At 41.6% G+C, this 15,056-nt stretch overlaps 2 protein-coding genes and 1 long non-coding RNA gene across 4 annotated transcripts in view; 1 reads left to right on the forward strand and 2 right to left on the reverse strand.

Annotated features, from left to right (window-relative positions):
• asic4a (acid-sensing (proton-gated) ion channel family member 4a) overlaps positions 1-15,056 on the forward strand; it is a 107,363-nt gene that overhangs the window by 86,886 nt on the left and 5,421 nt on the right. The gene's annotated exons all lie outside the window — the stretch shown is intronic.
• Positions 939-3,176, reverse strand: LOC146234349 (PWWP domain-containing DNA repair factor 3B-like). Its single transcript, XM_084689581.1, has 4 exons — positions 2,808-3,176; positions 2,009-2,213; positions 1,615-1,803; positions 939-1,436 (listed from the first exon to the last, which is right to left on the reverse strand). The coding sequence occupies exons 1-4, from the start codon at positions 2,831-2,833 to the stop codon at positions 1,344-1,346; spliced, it is 513 nt and encodes a 170-aa protein (XP_084545707.1). The 5' UTR covers positions 2,834-3,176; the 3' UTR covers positions 939-1,343.
• Positions 8,882-9,488, reverse strand: LOC146234350 (uncharacterized). Its single transcript, XR_014741748.1, has 3 exons — positions 9,356-9,488; positions 9,066-9,270; positions 8,882-8,970 (listed from the first exon to the last, which is right to left on the reverse strand). It is a non-coding gene; the product is annotated as an uncharacterized LOC146234350 (long non-coding RNA).

Raw genomic sequence — 15,056 nt, forward strand, 5'->3', positions numbered from 1 at the left:
ACACACAGTTCTAGCTCTGTGGAAGACCTCTGCCATCTGCCTTGTTCCAAAGAAGAGGAGACCCAAACTTCCCAATGACTTCCATCCTGTAGCTCTTACATCAGTGGTGATGAAGAGTTTTGAATGTCTGATACTTTTGCAACTACAAGAGACAGTCCAGAACCTGGCAGATCAACTCCAGTTTGCCTACATGAAGAGTAGAAGTCTAGATGATGCTGCCCTTACATTGCTGCATCATGCACTCCCATTTGGAAAAACTAAAAGCACATGCTAGGCTCGTGTTTGTGGAATATCTTCTAGTGCCTTTAAAAGAATGTAACCACATCTGTTGGGAATACAACTACTAAACATGAGTAAATCCTTGATTCATACTGCAGATAATTAAATTCCTAACACACACAGGGTTCTGTCTTCTCCCCGGTCAAAATACTTACTCAATGTACATATTCTCTGATGCATTTCATTATTTTATACTATGCTCTATTATACATAAATATCAAAAGTTATCTGACAAAATATAAGTAATCAGTTATACTTGATTTTATTTCATGTCATCATCACGTTTTCTTTGGGTGATGTGGGATGGATGGGGCTGCGGAGGATCCACCGCTTCCTTCTCGTCTGCTGCTGGTGGTGAAACTATGGTGGATGGATGGGCTGCATGAGGATGCTTCCTTTGGTGTGGATAGGCATGCTAGGATGAACTGTTTTGTATTGGACATGACTCAAAACATTGACCACATGTCAGTGGATCAGATCATCTTTCTTATACCTGTAAATACTGCACATGCCTGTGAGTTCTGGAAAAGTGAAGTTATATTCTATTTGCTACGGCTTTTGCTGTCACTCAATCTCAACCACAAATGTGTAATGTTAGAGAAGCAAGACACAAGGACGGCTCTCCGGGCAGATTCAAGATATGCATTGTTTATTTTATTTTACAACCACCCATCGACCTCCATCACCCCTCCACATCGACCTCCATACAACTTCATTCTTCAATGAGAGACAGAAGCAAGAAAAACAAATATAAAAAAACATTATGGATATTTAATTTTTCCTGACCCTTCAATATTCAAGCCCCAGATTGTGAAGTCGGTAACAGCACTACTTTCTAGTTGAATGGTGTCCCTTCTGTGCGCAATTGTTTTGATATCCCCCTATCAAACTCTTCCACTTCACTGAAATAGTACAGACAATAATACTTCTAGGTAAGCATAAATATCAGTTACACTAACAAAGTAGTGTACATTAATCAGCATTAGTTAAGTGGTTGATAATAAAGGTATTAATAGTAGATGATAAAGTTGTACGGCATTGTGCAAAAAATGTACATTCTCTACTTATCTCTGATGATAAACTGGTCCAGATATGAATACCTTTTCTGCATCCTGCAGCGACAGATTCTTCTGAATACTCAGGCCGTATATGATGGCCTACAGAAATTATATGGTTAATTTTTAAACAAATATACACCCTTATGCCAATACAGAACCTCAAACCATTATACATAGGTCCGTACGTAGGTCGCAACGTGATAGGCAGTTTGTTTATATAGTCTTTGAAAGTGCAGGAGCAGGAACATGTACAAATACTTTACATGGCTAGGCCTACCTCTGGAAATAGAACACCGAGGATGAACTGCAATTCATCTGTGAACTTCAGTTTGGTTGGTGTCTGGTTCAGCACTGCCTTCAGATAGGTAATAAGGGTGTCCTGTAGTTCCTCACTGTCGAGGTAGACAGGCACCTGGGAAGAGGTCTTCAGAGGAAACCAGGACAAAGGCTTTCCATTGAGTAAACCCTATGGGCAAATCAATGTACAGAAACATTAATTTTGTGGGAATTGGAATGAGTGTGTTGTGTGGTAGTTGGTAGTCATTGAACAACTGACATTAAATACAACATAAATGCATACATTAAAGAGAGGCAATAAATGAGCTGCATTGTGAAATTATACATCTGTTGATGTTCCTTTGATGAGAAAATGTGAACATTGTCAAAAGTACCACCAAATGCTGCTCAGCTCCCTTGGACTGTACGATGAAGTCCACCAGTCTGTTTTCCTCTGCAGTTCGGTCAGTGACAGCTTGCATGTTTAATGGACGATCCTCAGTGATGCCACTCGGTCTCGCCGCTCTGTACACTGGGTCAAGTTGTCCATGGAGCAAACATCTGGCCTCATCAGTCCAGAAGGAAAACCTCTGGCCATACCTTTCAAAAATTAATATGATTAATAGATAATATTGCAACTGAAAAAGCTAAGGCATTGTTGCACAATTGACATGAGTGAATCTGCCATGTGGAGTACTTGTTAGTGATTGTTTATTTGTAAATGGTTGACATCATGTAGTCATCATATGTTCTGACATGCTGCTGATATTTGACTGAGATTTTAGATCATCTAAAAGTGACCCTCGAAGTGTTATTGGAATTAGTAAACACAATGTTTTTGGGCTGTCATACCCTTGTATTTCAAAACGCTCCATTAGTAAAAGACACCACCACTTCCGAATCGAAGGCATGTCAATTTGAAAGAAATTAGACAGTAACTATGAGAATTTAGTTATTAATGTGCCCTTTCTCTTCAAGGTAAATTGTATGTTGCAACATAAGGGAAATTCTAGTAATACAATTTTATTTTTTTTGGGGGGGGGGGGGTATTTTTTAAATAAACTAACCTCCAAGAATTTAAACCCATAATTTTTCCCAATGGAAAGGGTACACTGGAAAAGAGAAGTTGGAAAAAAAAAACATTTTATTCACAATGTTAACAGAAGCCTACAACCAAGACAACTGTAAACTTACCATAAGCATGAATATCCTGCAGTCATTTCCACAGGTCTGGTGTGGCAAGCCCTAAAATATATTTTTCTTTATTTATTAGAAACATGACATGTCTAACAGCTGCTGTGTTCTCCGTCACATGATGACTTCTATATGAAGTCCAGAGTATTGGCAATAGTAATATTTCTGTGTAGTATCTAAATAACTACGCATTTATTATTCACCCCAATATCATGCCCAGTCTTCTCAGTCCAGCTCCCAGGATCAATTTGCTAAGCAATATTCCTATACAATAATGAAATAAAAAAATATATAATTATAAAAGGATATTTTGGCATAAATAGTCTAATTTACAGTTAATCGGTGATGGTGCACATAAGTCTGCAGTGGCTGCTACATGTACAGTAGGTGTCACGTGTAAATTTAAAAGTTTGATTGTAAAATTACAGAAACAAATTCACTGATCAGAGCAAGGTAATAAAAAAATAAACAGGTAGATGTTTACAACCACTGAGACATAAGGCAATAGGAACATAGCCAAAAAATGCTTGTAGAGGCTATAGACTCTGGAAACATACTATTACAGGCTGTAGGAACGTAGCCAAAAAAACAAAGTACTATAGGATAATTGCTTAAATGTAATTTGCCATCTGAACTTGGCATACATCATGTCTTATCTGTGGACCTAAAAATGTCTCTGTACTCAGCATCACCGAAGCCAGACTCATGCATCATGTACTGAGAGTCTAAAAAGAGCATCTCTCTCTCAGGAGGGGCCTCATGATCTATAATGGGGTAATGGGGAAAGAGTTGAGTTGAGAAGTATTTATGACAGGGAGGAAGGATGGATTTTACTCTGTTTGGAATAAAAAACGAATAAACTGTTGACAGTTAAAGTGGTCAAGTTATGGAACAGCAGTCCAAGAAATATATATCTGTATAAGTATATGTAAATTATAGAGAAATTAATAATGTTTATAACTAACCAGGAAAACATAATATAAAGCAGTTATAAATACCACAATTATTAAAATACACTATAACACACTAAAACACTACTTAATAACCACTACAGTTATAGACACTTATGTAGTATACTGTGGTAACAGTAACATTCCCTTACACAGAGAATGAAGTGTTCTGGTCCCGTTTGCAGTGGTACATGCCGGAAAGACTAAGAACTCTTTGATGTCAACATCCTCCTAAATGAATGAAACAACATATTGTTACCGGTTTTGTTATTTAATATGCACTCACTGGAAAGTTGACAATTATGTTGGTTTGGGTATGCTTCCAAGTAGGAACGACATACATGTCCTCTACATAAATGTTTTTGCTCTAATAGAAAACAGCAAATTTGAAAAGACAAAATATAACACAATATAGTAACAACAATAATCTGATTAATTTAGGCTTTAGTCTTCTGTATACACTAGTGCTGTCAAACGATTAAAATATTTAATCGCGATTAATCGCATTAATGTCATAGTTAACTTGCGATTAATCACAATTAATTGCACATTTTTATCTATTCTACATGTCCCTCGATTTCTTTTTCTCTTTTTGTTCTTTTTGGAAAAGTGGTTCGGATTGCTTCGTGCAAATATTTTTTTTTTGAAAACAACATTGCAATCGCCTGGCTTTGACGAGGGGGCAGAGAATTCGCATGAGCTGTGTGCTTGGCCATCAAGTGGTATTCCAGTGCTGCAATGGTAGCTCAGTATACAACAACAAAACACACATATCACTTTGGTCTTGTCAATGGAACCATTTGGCAACTTTTTTAAAGTAAACTTTCCATTCAGAATCTTATTGGCATTCATTTCAGCGTCTCGTGCTCGCCATCCACTCAAAACTTAATGTTGGCCTACTACCAGAGAATGTCTAATATCCGTAAACGGGCTCTGCTACTACTCTTTAGCCGGCTCGCAAGCCAAACGAGTGTGTGTGGCGTGCCTGTTGTTTTGTTTCCGGTCTAGCTAGATCTAGTGTGGTGTTGTAGTTTTTCTAACGTTGTTGCAACAAAAACTACAAAGTTTGCAAGGCCAAAAAGAGCGTTAGTCGCGCGATAAAAAAATTGACGCCGTTAATTTGGGTTTGCGTTAACGCCGTTAATAACGCGCTAAACTGACAGCACTAGTATATACATTACATACGTGTTGCTGAGCCACTTCATGAATCAATTTCATGCAAGCATTCCCAATCTCCAAGAAAAAATCAGTTAAAACTCAAACAGAAAAATAAATACAAACATGGATGTTCCCTTCCTCATGTTTCGTACACTACTCACAGTAGAATCCATGTCGCTTCGCAGCCCTAGACTCCAGAATTCTTCACGTGTAAGACATGTTAGACCTTCTTTAACAATAATTTCCAAAGCACGACTTCCTGTGTCCAACACGTAATCGAGCTGGAAATCACAGCTTTTAGTGATAAGAGTGTATACCATGTGAAATAAGACATATTTGTACTTATTATTATCATACCAGCTGGTCCTGGATAGGATTCCAGTCTGTTTCCCAAGGCTTCATTGTTGCTGAATCGCCATGGGCCGCTGTCGGGGGCACGCCAAGGGCCGCTGTCGGGGGCACGCCAAGGGCCGCTGTCTGGGGCACGCCAAGGGCCGCTATCTGGGGCACTGCTTCTGGCAAAATTAAAGTAAAAATACACAATGAAGCTCACCAGTCATACATGTAAGTGCATGCTGCTAAAATATCATGTGAAAAAACGGTATGCTATGAAGCGCCTAACATACATAAAACAAAATAAAAAGTATGACAGGACAAGAACAACATGAGTAGTCGTGTAGTCTATGCCCTTTCCCCCCCATTACTCACCACTTGGTACATCGGTGTTTATTGGATCAGGTTGATCCAAGGTGGATGTCTCTGAGGATACTGGATTTACAGAAAATATTAATAGATATCTCAACAATATATGTTGATAATATATGTGCTGTTTTTATTATAGAATTGAATAGCAAAACTGTATTTACCCCTCCCTGAGTCACCACCTTACCCCGTTGGAGGGGTTTGCGTGTCCTAGTGATCCTGGAAGCTATGTTTTCGGAGGCTTTATGCCCCTGGTAGGGTCACCCAAGGCAAACAGGTTCCAGACAGGTTCCAGCGTGGCTCAAAAACCTACCATGAAGAAAAACAGCAATGGTTCTTGTTGGCCTTCTATCTCTGGAGCTGAGGTCGCCGAGGTGGTTGAAAAGCTCCGCGGTGGCAGGGCCCCTGGGGTGGATGAGGTCCGCCCGGAGTTCCTTAAGGCTCTGGATGTTGTAGGACTGTCTTGGTTGACACGACTCTGCAACATCCCGTGGACATCGGGTACAGTGCCTCTGGACTGGCAGACCGGGGTGGTGGTTCCCCTCTTTAAAAAGGGGGACCGGAGGGTGTGCTCCAACTTTCGGGGATCACACTCCTCAGCCTCCCTGGGAAAGTCTATTTAGGGGTCCTGGAGAGGAGGGTCCGTCGGATTGTCGAACCTCGGATTCAAGAGGAGCAATGTGGTTTTCGTCCTGGCCATGGAACAGTGGACCAGCTCTATACCCTCCGCAGAGTCCTGGAGGGTGCATGGGAGTTCACCCAACCAGTCTACACATGTTTTGTGGATTTGGAAAGATGTTCGACCGTGTCCCTCGGGGGCTCATGTGGGGGGTGCTCTGAGAGTACGGGGTACCGGATTCCCTGATCGGGGCTGTCCGGTCCCTGTACGACCGGTGCCAGAGTTTGGTCCGCATTGCCGGTAGTAAGTCAAACTTGTTTCCGGTGAGGGTTGGACTCCTCCAGGGCTGCCCTTGTGTCACCGATTCTGTTCATTACTTATATGGACAGAATTTCTAGGCGCAGCCAGGGCGTTGAGGGGGTCCGGTTTGGTGACCTCAGGATTGGGTCACTGCTTTTTGCAGATGATGTGGTCCTGTTGGCTGCATCGGGCCGCGACCTTCAGCTCTCACTGGAGCGGTTCGCAACCGAATGTGAAGCGGCTGGGATGCAAATCAGCACCTCCAAATCTGAGGCCATGGTTATCGACCGGAAAAAGGTGGAGTGCCATCTCCGGGTCGGGAGGAGATCTTGACCCAAGCGGAGGAGTTCAAGTATCTTGGGGTCTTGTTCACGAGTGAGGGAAGAATGGAGCGCGAGATCAACAGGCTGATCGGTGCGGTGTCCGCAGTGATGCGGGCTCTGCATCGGTCCATCGTGGTGAAGAAGGAGCTGAGTCGAAAGGCAAAGCTCTTTATTTACCAGTCGATCTACGTTCCTACCCTCACCTATGGTCACGAACTATGGGTAGTGACCGAAAGAACGAGATCGCGAATACAAGCGGCCAAAATGAGCTTTCTCCGCAGGGTGTCTGGGCTCTCCCTTAGAGATAGGGTGAGAAGCTCGGTCATCCGGGAGGGGCTCAGTGTAGAACCACTGCTCCTCCGCGTCGAGAGGAGCCAGCTGAGGTGGCTCGGGCTTCTGATCAGGATGCCTCCTGGACGCCTCCCTGGTGAGGTGTTCTGGCCACGTCCCACTGGGAAGAGGCCCCGGGGAAGACCCAGGACACACTGCAGGGACTATGTCTTTCGGCTGGCATGGGAACGCCTCGGGGTCCCCCAGGAAGAGCTGGTGGAAGTGGCGGGGTAGAGGGAAGTCTGGGCCTCCTTGCTTAGGTTGCTGCCCCCGCGACCCGACCCCCGGACAAGCGGTAGATGACGAGACGAGAACTGTATTTAAAAAGTTACCCAGAACTGCCTGGCTGTTGCTGTTCATTGCTACCTCCGTTTCAAAAATCTTTTTGTGTTGTCCACTCTTTGTTTGTTTTTGAGGATGTTGTAATTGTTGATGATATTCAAAAAGTCGTTTTTTTTTTCATTCTTGCAAACAGCTGTTCTGCTACTTTACTGTTGACCTTTCCGGCAAGTTGTGGGACCAGGCCCAGCTTCCTTTGTGTTATCCTCATGGAAACGGTCATAGAGAATATGATGCTCTGCTGAACTTGTATTGGATGGCCATCACGGTCTGGGACCAGTTTCTTGCATTTCAGCCAAGGTAGTGACACCTTCAGGTTTCCATCTTTGGCTTGGGTTATGTTCTCTGGAATTGGGGCCATTAACCGTCCTTCAAATGGATTGAAGGCCAGCCTTTCTGGTTGTCTGAGATTCATGTGTGTTCCTAATCCACGTGCAAAGTCATATATCACAATATTAGGCATGCGTTTCCAAGAAAGAAGCATGTCTGTAAAGTCACGTGGGCTTTCAGCTCAAATGTTACACTTAATACTGTATACAATTCCACACGGGCACATAATCACAGCCCAACCGCCTGAGATGAAAAGAGACAAAAGAAACATATTGTAGATAGACAACCTCTGTTTATCCTACAGAATAGATTTTCATCCTTAGTCAATATGAAGGCACATTTCAGATAATCCAAAACTAACAACTTTTGGAATTGATTCCACCACAGGTAAAACCATTCTTAATAACAGTAGCTCCCACATACACTATGTGAAATGTAGCTTACCTGAGGCAGCCCAAATCTTCTGAAAAACCTTGTTGTACGTTTGGCGTGACTTAATTTCATTGGACAATCTCTGGAGGAGGTCACTGCGTGATCCAGAGGAATCCAATCCACACTCATAATGTCCTTACTACTTGAACCTATCACATATAAAATAAAAGGTTTGAGGAGCTGTATGTTCATGGAAATTAATGACCTGTAAATTACTAATAAAAACAGAGTTATAATAAATACAGTTTTTACCTTCTGCTTGTGAAGTTCCTCTCTCAGCCGGTCTTCTGAGACTGTTATTTCACGGACCTCAGCTGGTTTTGGTGGACGGACTTTTTAAAATTCCGTGTTAAGGACATGGTTTGAGACGCGTGTATTTTTCCCTATCCACGGTGACCAAAAGTGGTATGATGGTGGTACTGCAAATGGATTGTTTAGGGAACCTTTGGAAACCACAAGAAATATGTAAATATGCTGTAAATTGAAGTTAAGTAATGGTTAAATTATTGGATCTATTTTAGCTCATAAATTCCACAATTCAGCTGTCATTGAAAACGGTCCAACATGTTAACTCATTTCTAATTACTAATTGCATTACTCGCGAAAAATCCTCAACTGATCCTTTCCATCAATAGTGCCTCCCAAAAACCCGTCCTCCGGTGGTTGTGCAAGGTCACTCACTATAGAAACAATGTGAAAATGTTCAATTCAGACACTAATCTCGTCAGGTCTGTAACTAAATCTAAATCTGTATATTCCATGAAAGCTTTATTACCTGACAAATGAAAGGCTGCCTTCTTGTGGAGGTCCATGATGACCACTGGTGGATGATCACCACAGGTCACACAAGAATACTGGTAATCATGTTCTGTAAGTGCTTCAAAGTGAAGATACCCATGGAGAACTGTGTCAGCTGAGGGGAACTGTACCCCTGTAGTCAATTCTAAATACTCCACTACTCTGCTCACTGCAGTATGGACCTAAGGGAGAAGAATAAGAACATTGCTGTACATTTCCCCAATACAAATGATTAATACAGATAATTTAAGACAAATCTAAAGTTACCTGCAGCATGTTCCTTATGGTTAGACATAATGGGAGATCAATGAGTATGCGGTCATTAAAATTGTGTAGACCGTCTTTCCACTCTTGGTAACGGTGGTATGCTCCACATTGATGGCAAGACTTAAAGTAGGTTGACACATCTAGAAATAAAACAATTAAACAAGAAACTTAGTACAGTTTACAACACAAATTGTAAAAAAAAAAGAAAGAATCTACAACAGTATTTTGGAATAATATATCTATAGATCAACATCATTGACCTACCTTCAACAATACGTGACTGGGTGAGGATTTTGGTCTTGTGTGTAATGAGGACAGGGTCACTCAGTGGCAAACTGCCTGAGCAGCGCTGGCACATCATCTCCTCTGGAATGAGGTGCTTTGGGTATTCTTTTTCCACTGATGGAAGCCGTAAGTATTCTGGCAGAACAGCAGCTAGCTTTTTGTATTTCAGAATGTACTGAACCATGCCTTTCATTTTTTGGTCATCTTTAGGTGGATAAGCTATGTCCCCCAGATCAACATCATCTTGACGTTCAGTGTTTTCGTCCCCTGTTGGTGTGGCTGTACTCAGGCATTCCACCTCATCAGTGCTCCGGACTTTCCTAAACAGTTTGCGGTGTGTCTGAAATAAGTGCCATTTGGCAATATATTTGTGTGGGCATGATCTCTTTGTCCTTGAACAAGGACAGTGCCATGAATTGTTTTTGGTGTCGTACGACACCATGACTCTTCCCAGTTGACTGTAATATGAAACTGTGGGTTCATAAATTGAGATGTATTTCGTTGTCTCAGGGGTTCCTATGATGGAGTACACAGACAGAGGTACATGGTTGCCTTTGGCAAGGTTTTGCCGATCGAGGCAGTCCTTCTTTCTCTCCTCACCAAACCACTTACTTTTTACCATCTCAGTGAGTGTTTCTTCAAGAAGTACAGGAGAAGAGGGATAGGAGGTACAATATATTATGGATTGAAGGTGTATGCATTGATATCCTTTCAATCCACTCCTCCATGCCAACTCCATGTTCTCCTGGCACTCAGTGAATTCACAGAAAACATGTTGATTTTCCCCCCATACTTTGTTCTGTATATGCAGAGGAATACTGGCACCATGAAACGATTTGTTGACAGTATAGACTCCATTCACTGGATCTATACATTCACTCTGAAGGTGGGAACTTGCTGTTATATCCCTATGCTTGCCTGTGTGCTTCCTTTCCATGTGCCTTTTTAGATTTATTTTGTTCATGATAAAATGGCATATAGGACATTTTTTTCAACTGTAATGCCTTCACACGGACCCTACGTGTCTGTCCCCTTGGGGTGGTTGGCACAGTGAGTATTAAAGCTGGGATGGAGGGAGTCGACTGAGCTTGGATGGAGGGAGTCGTCGGAGCTGGGATGGAGGGAGTCGACTGAGCTGGGATGGAGGGAGTCGTCGGAGCTGGGATGGAGGGAGTTGACTGAGCTGGGATGGAGGGAGTTGACTGAGCTGGGATGGAGGGAGTTGTCGGAGCTGGGATGGTGGTGGATATTGAATGGTGTTTCTCCTTGCACAAAGCCAAGTGTTTAATGAAGTCTGGTTTGCGTGAAAGCATTGACTGGCAGTGGATGCAGTGGTAATGTAATTGTGGTTGGCAATTCAACCCACATCTGTGAATTGTGTATCCTAAAAAACAAGACAGAAATATTATCAGGCCTAAAGATTACTTAAGTGTCTGAATCAAATATTTGGTGAGAGCAAACAAATCAGAGAGGCACTTCTATTGATTCACTGCTCTAAAGGAATTGTTGATAACATTTGGTCTGCTTTTAATGCATTGCATTGCAACTTCACAGAATTAAAAACATGTTTTTGCTTTTACCTTCATGGAAAACTGACTGGTTGAAATGGATCTCTAAATGGGTGGTAACCTTGCTCAGTTTTGCTGGATGAAAAACAGTAGAGACACAGAAAGGGCAGTGGAATTCCTTGCAGCATGTGGTGCATCTGGACCTTCCGTTTTGGATGGTTATATGCATCTTTAAAAAGAGAGAGAGTAATTGGTCAAATTAAACATTGTTAGAATTTCAAAGACTTAAATTACGCCCAAGCCTATTAATGAAATGAAAATACTATTTTAATTTTATTAAAATGGTAAAGCTAACAGTATTAAACAAGCATTTAAATGTAATACAGTAGGCTGCAGATTTCATTTAGCTGACAGCTCAAATCCACTTGCTTTTATCATTTTTCATCAGGTTTTGTTAATGTGCTAACTTTATCATATAAGACACCTAGTTACAGTAATTTGGGCTTGCCAAAATCGCATTATGGTTTCAATATTACAAAACAGATAGTCTAAAAGTTCGTATTGCAGAAAATGATCATAAGTGAACAGTACCAGAATGTTTTTGACGTTTAGCTAACTTAAATATGTTGAACAATACTTAATTAATTAACATACTTCGCGCTACTGTTTCATTAAACAAATAAACAAAGAGTAACAATTTACAGTTCGTTTTGAGGCAAGCTATTAAAAGCTAACAAATGATTGTGTGTAGCGAGCTAGCGCCCAAACTACTGAATAGCTAGCTCTAATAGTTAGTTTGACGTTGAAAACCACTCCGGTGTCGTGAAATGATTTCGACAGCAAAGTTGAAGTTAGCTAGCTAGCTAACGTTAACTTTAATGTCCAATTCAAGACACAAGAATTGTTTTATATATAACCATACGCGATTCACATATGCTACTTGCACTCTGATTCTCGTCCATCTTGTTCTGAGCCGTAACCCTACAATATTCACTACTGCAGGAATATATTGATTATCTTGTTCCGGTCCATGTTTATCCAATACGCTACGTAGCGCTGTCAGATAAAACGAGGGTCCTAGAACTGCGGTCCTGAAACTGCGGTCCTGAAACTGCAGCTCTCCGGCTCTCCGGCTCTGCAGGTACCTCCTACTCGTGTGGGTAGTAGCCTTAGCCTGGCTTCCAGTCCAACTTAGCCCTGCCCTCAAAAAAATGTGGTCGGGAAGTTGGGTCTGGAGGGGCTCGTATTGGGGACAAACTATATAAAACCAGGAGCTGGGCGGACCAATGAAATTGCCAGGGCGGGTTTTATACTATGATGGACAGATGATCAACAGTAACGTAATCAACAACGTCACGAAAGAGCGCTCGGGTTGAATTTGTTTGCAACAAACAACATATTACGTTGCTATGATTGGTTGTAGGTCTATCCAATTGAGCGAAGAGGCATTTGTTTTACGAGTTTGGTTGAAACATGCCCCATAGTCACAGCCCAACGGAGAGTTATCAGACTCATATTCTGACTAGAATTATGAGTATGACAACGTCAGGCTATAGTAGCCCAGGTCTGTGATAACAATCAAAGGAAGTCTGTCAACCCTGAAACTGACACAGTAACGTTTACGTTAGACTATAGCCAATATTAAAACGTTATTCAAAAGTGCTCAGATTAAGCCCTGAAGAACTGCGCATGTCGGTTGCAAAAGACGAACTTCTCCCCTGTCTATTACACTTGGAGTGTCGATCAGGTCACATCATATATCTCTGGCCACTGGATTGTAGGGCTTGATATTAACTTTTTGAGGCTCTTGGCCTTTGGACAAATACATTTACGTTTCACTTGTCTATGCACAAAAGTTACTTGCCCCCGATACCCTTAAATAGCCTGACAAAGTGATCGGGCAAAACTAGCCTGGCTAACGGAGGTCGCTTTTTCAGGCAATTGACAAATGAAACAGGCTTGGTTAAAGAAATCCGAGATGCTGGCTATCTTCATCAGGCTTGTATCTACATTAGGCAGTCCTCCCTGACGTTTCTGGTGTAGAATGGAGTGAAATACAACATTGTGCACACTGCCCGTGAGCGAGTCTGACTGAGGCTAACGTCAAAACAGTGTAACGGGGACGCAGTCTCACTCAGATTGCCAGTTTAAACAAATCAGAAAAATAATTGGACCAGCTGGCTAAAAGCAGAATTCCCATATCTTTTGAAAGCTGCTCTTTTGAAATTCTATCCTTCCCAGCTAACACATGACGTTGCGGCAACGTTGCCAGTAAGTGCTCAGTTGGTAACCCGTGACGTTATCTTCTGGCAACGTCGTAGCAACGTTATAAAGGGAATGTTGCCAGTTGGTCCCATGGACAACGTTGCCACGACGTCGTACCTTGGTCGGCTGGTTACGTTATTTTTAGACCTGTGGGCAACGTTGCCGCGACGTTGTACCTTGGTCGGTTGGTTGCGTTATTTTTTGGTCCCATGGACAACGTTGCTGCGACGTTGTACCTTGGTCGGCTAGTTACGTTAATTTTGGTCCCGTGGACAACGTTGCCGCGACGTCGTACCTTGGTCGGTTGGATACTGTTTTTTTTGGTCCCGTGGACAACGTTGCCGTGACGTTGTCCCTTGGTCAGCTGGATACATTCATTTTGGTACCATGGGTTAAGTTGCCGTTAAGTTGCTCTTTGGTCGCAGGACAACGGATCTCGAGTGCAGTGGTTTATCCATGGAGAGATCACATTGGACTGCTCTCAGTTCTGACACTTTTGTAATGTAGCCACAGGAATTTCAATCACACAATATTAAATGTTGCACCCAGCACGTATAAATGAAGACAATGTATGTAATTCATGTGCAGCTCAGCCCCAGCATGGTCATCAATTTTTTCATATGCAGGAACATAGCTTTAATAAATAAAAGACTGAATTTGGAATATAATTCTTATATTCTTAGCCTTAGGCCTATATTAAAATATAAGTCTTTCATTCTTTACATGTACAAAAGCAATCAATGTGTGATGTGTAACATGATTAAGCAAACATTCTTTGTCCAGTACACCAAAGCCATGACACACAATGCAAATTTGAGCTCCAATAATTTTGTAATACAAAATTGTTAAATGTGAACCAAAAGGTAAGCGATTCTTAAGTTTCATTTCCAAAGACAAGTCATCACAGAACATTACAATTCTTCCTTAACAAACCTGCCCCTCAGTCTGCCCCTGAGCAACTACTTAGCGCATGCCCATTTGAACGCATCTCTGAAACTGGGGTTTCAGAATTTTTTTTCAACCATCTTGGCATGGATTTCAACTGGAAATTAGCTACTTCAAAGGTGAGTTTCTTTACAGTAATAGTTTTAAATGTACAAACATATTTTCAGAAATTGGATGGGGAATGCTATTACGTATAGGTTTGAAATTTAGGCTATTTAGCCTGGTTATCTGTTTCAGATTCACATTGTTTACGTTAGGATTTCGCTATACTGTACTGTAAGGTTAAACCTTTCAGAAAGTTATGTTGAAATACTGAAAATACATACATCAAAGTTTAGCGTCTCACAAATCAACCACAAAGGAATCAGTGAAAAAAAAAACGTTCAGAACTGAAAAAACCTTGTCCGAAAATAGTTTATTTAGCCCTGGATTTTCAAAGACTGTGGAGCTAGCATGTGGCTGATCACGTTTTGATCAGTCGGTCATGGCATGCACAGCAATGGCGTCTATATGTCATTAATTCTTCCAATTTGTACATTACATCTGTTTTTGGATAAGTTTATTCGTTTTAACCTTAAGATGCTTGAGTTCTAAATATTTCCGACGCTTCCACCAGAGTAAGTTATTTGTCCAAAACGGCAGCTAGGTAGCTTTAATTAGCTTCCGTTACCTAGCAACCTAGCATAATACTCGTAGCA

Source organism: Hypomesus nipponensis, chromosome 23 (genome assembly GCF_054491055.1).
Source record: "Hypomesus nipponensis isolate SF chromosome 23, ASM5449105v1, whole genome shotgun sequence".
Classification (NCBI taxonomy): domain Eukaryota; kingdom Metazoa; phylum Chordata; class Actinopteri; order Osmeriformes; family Osmeridae; genus Hypomesus; species Hypomesus nipponensis.

What these genes read in the sequence shown, in the direction of transcription:
- LOC146234349 (XM_084689581.1), bottom strand. Translation starts at nt 2,833, where the DNA reads ATGACTGCAGGATATTCATGCTTATG. An exon ending in GCAGGATATTCATGCTTATG is followed by an intron (nt 2,214 to 2,807) that starts GTAAGTTTACAG and finishes AATTTTTGAAAG; the next exon opens with GTATGGCCAGAGGTTTTCCT. An exon ending in TCGGTGTTCTATTTCCAGAG is followed by an intron (nt 1,437 to 1,614) that starts GTAGGCCTAGCC and finishes TAATTTCTGTAG; the next exon opens with GCCATCATATACGGCCTGAG.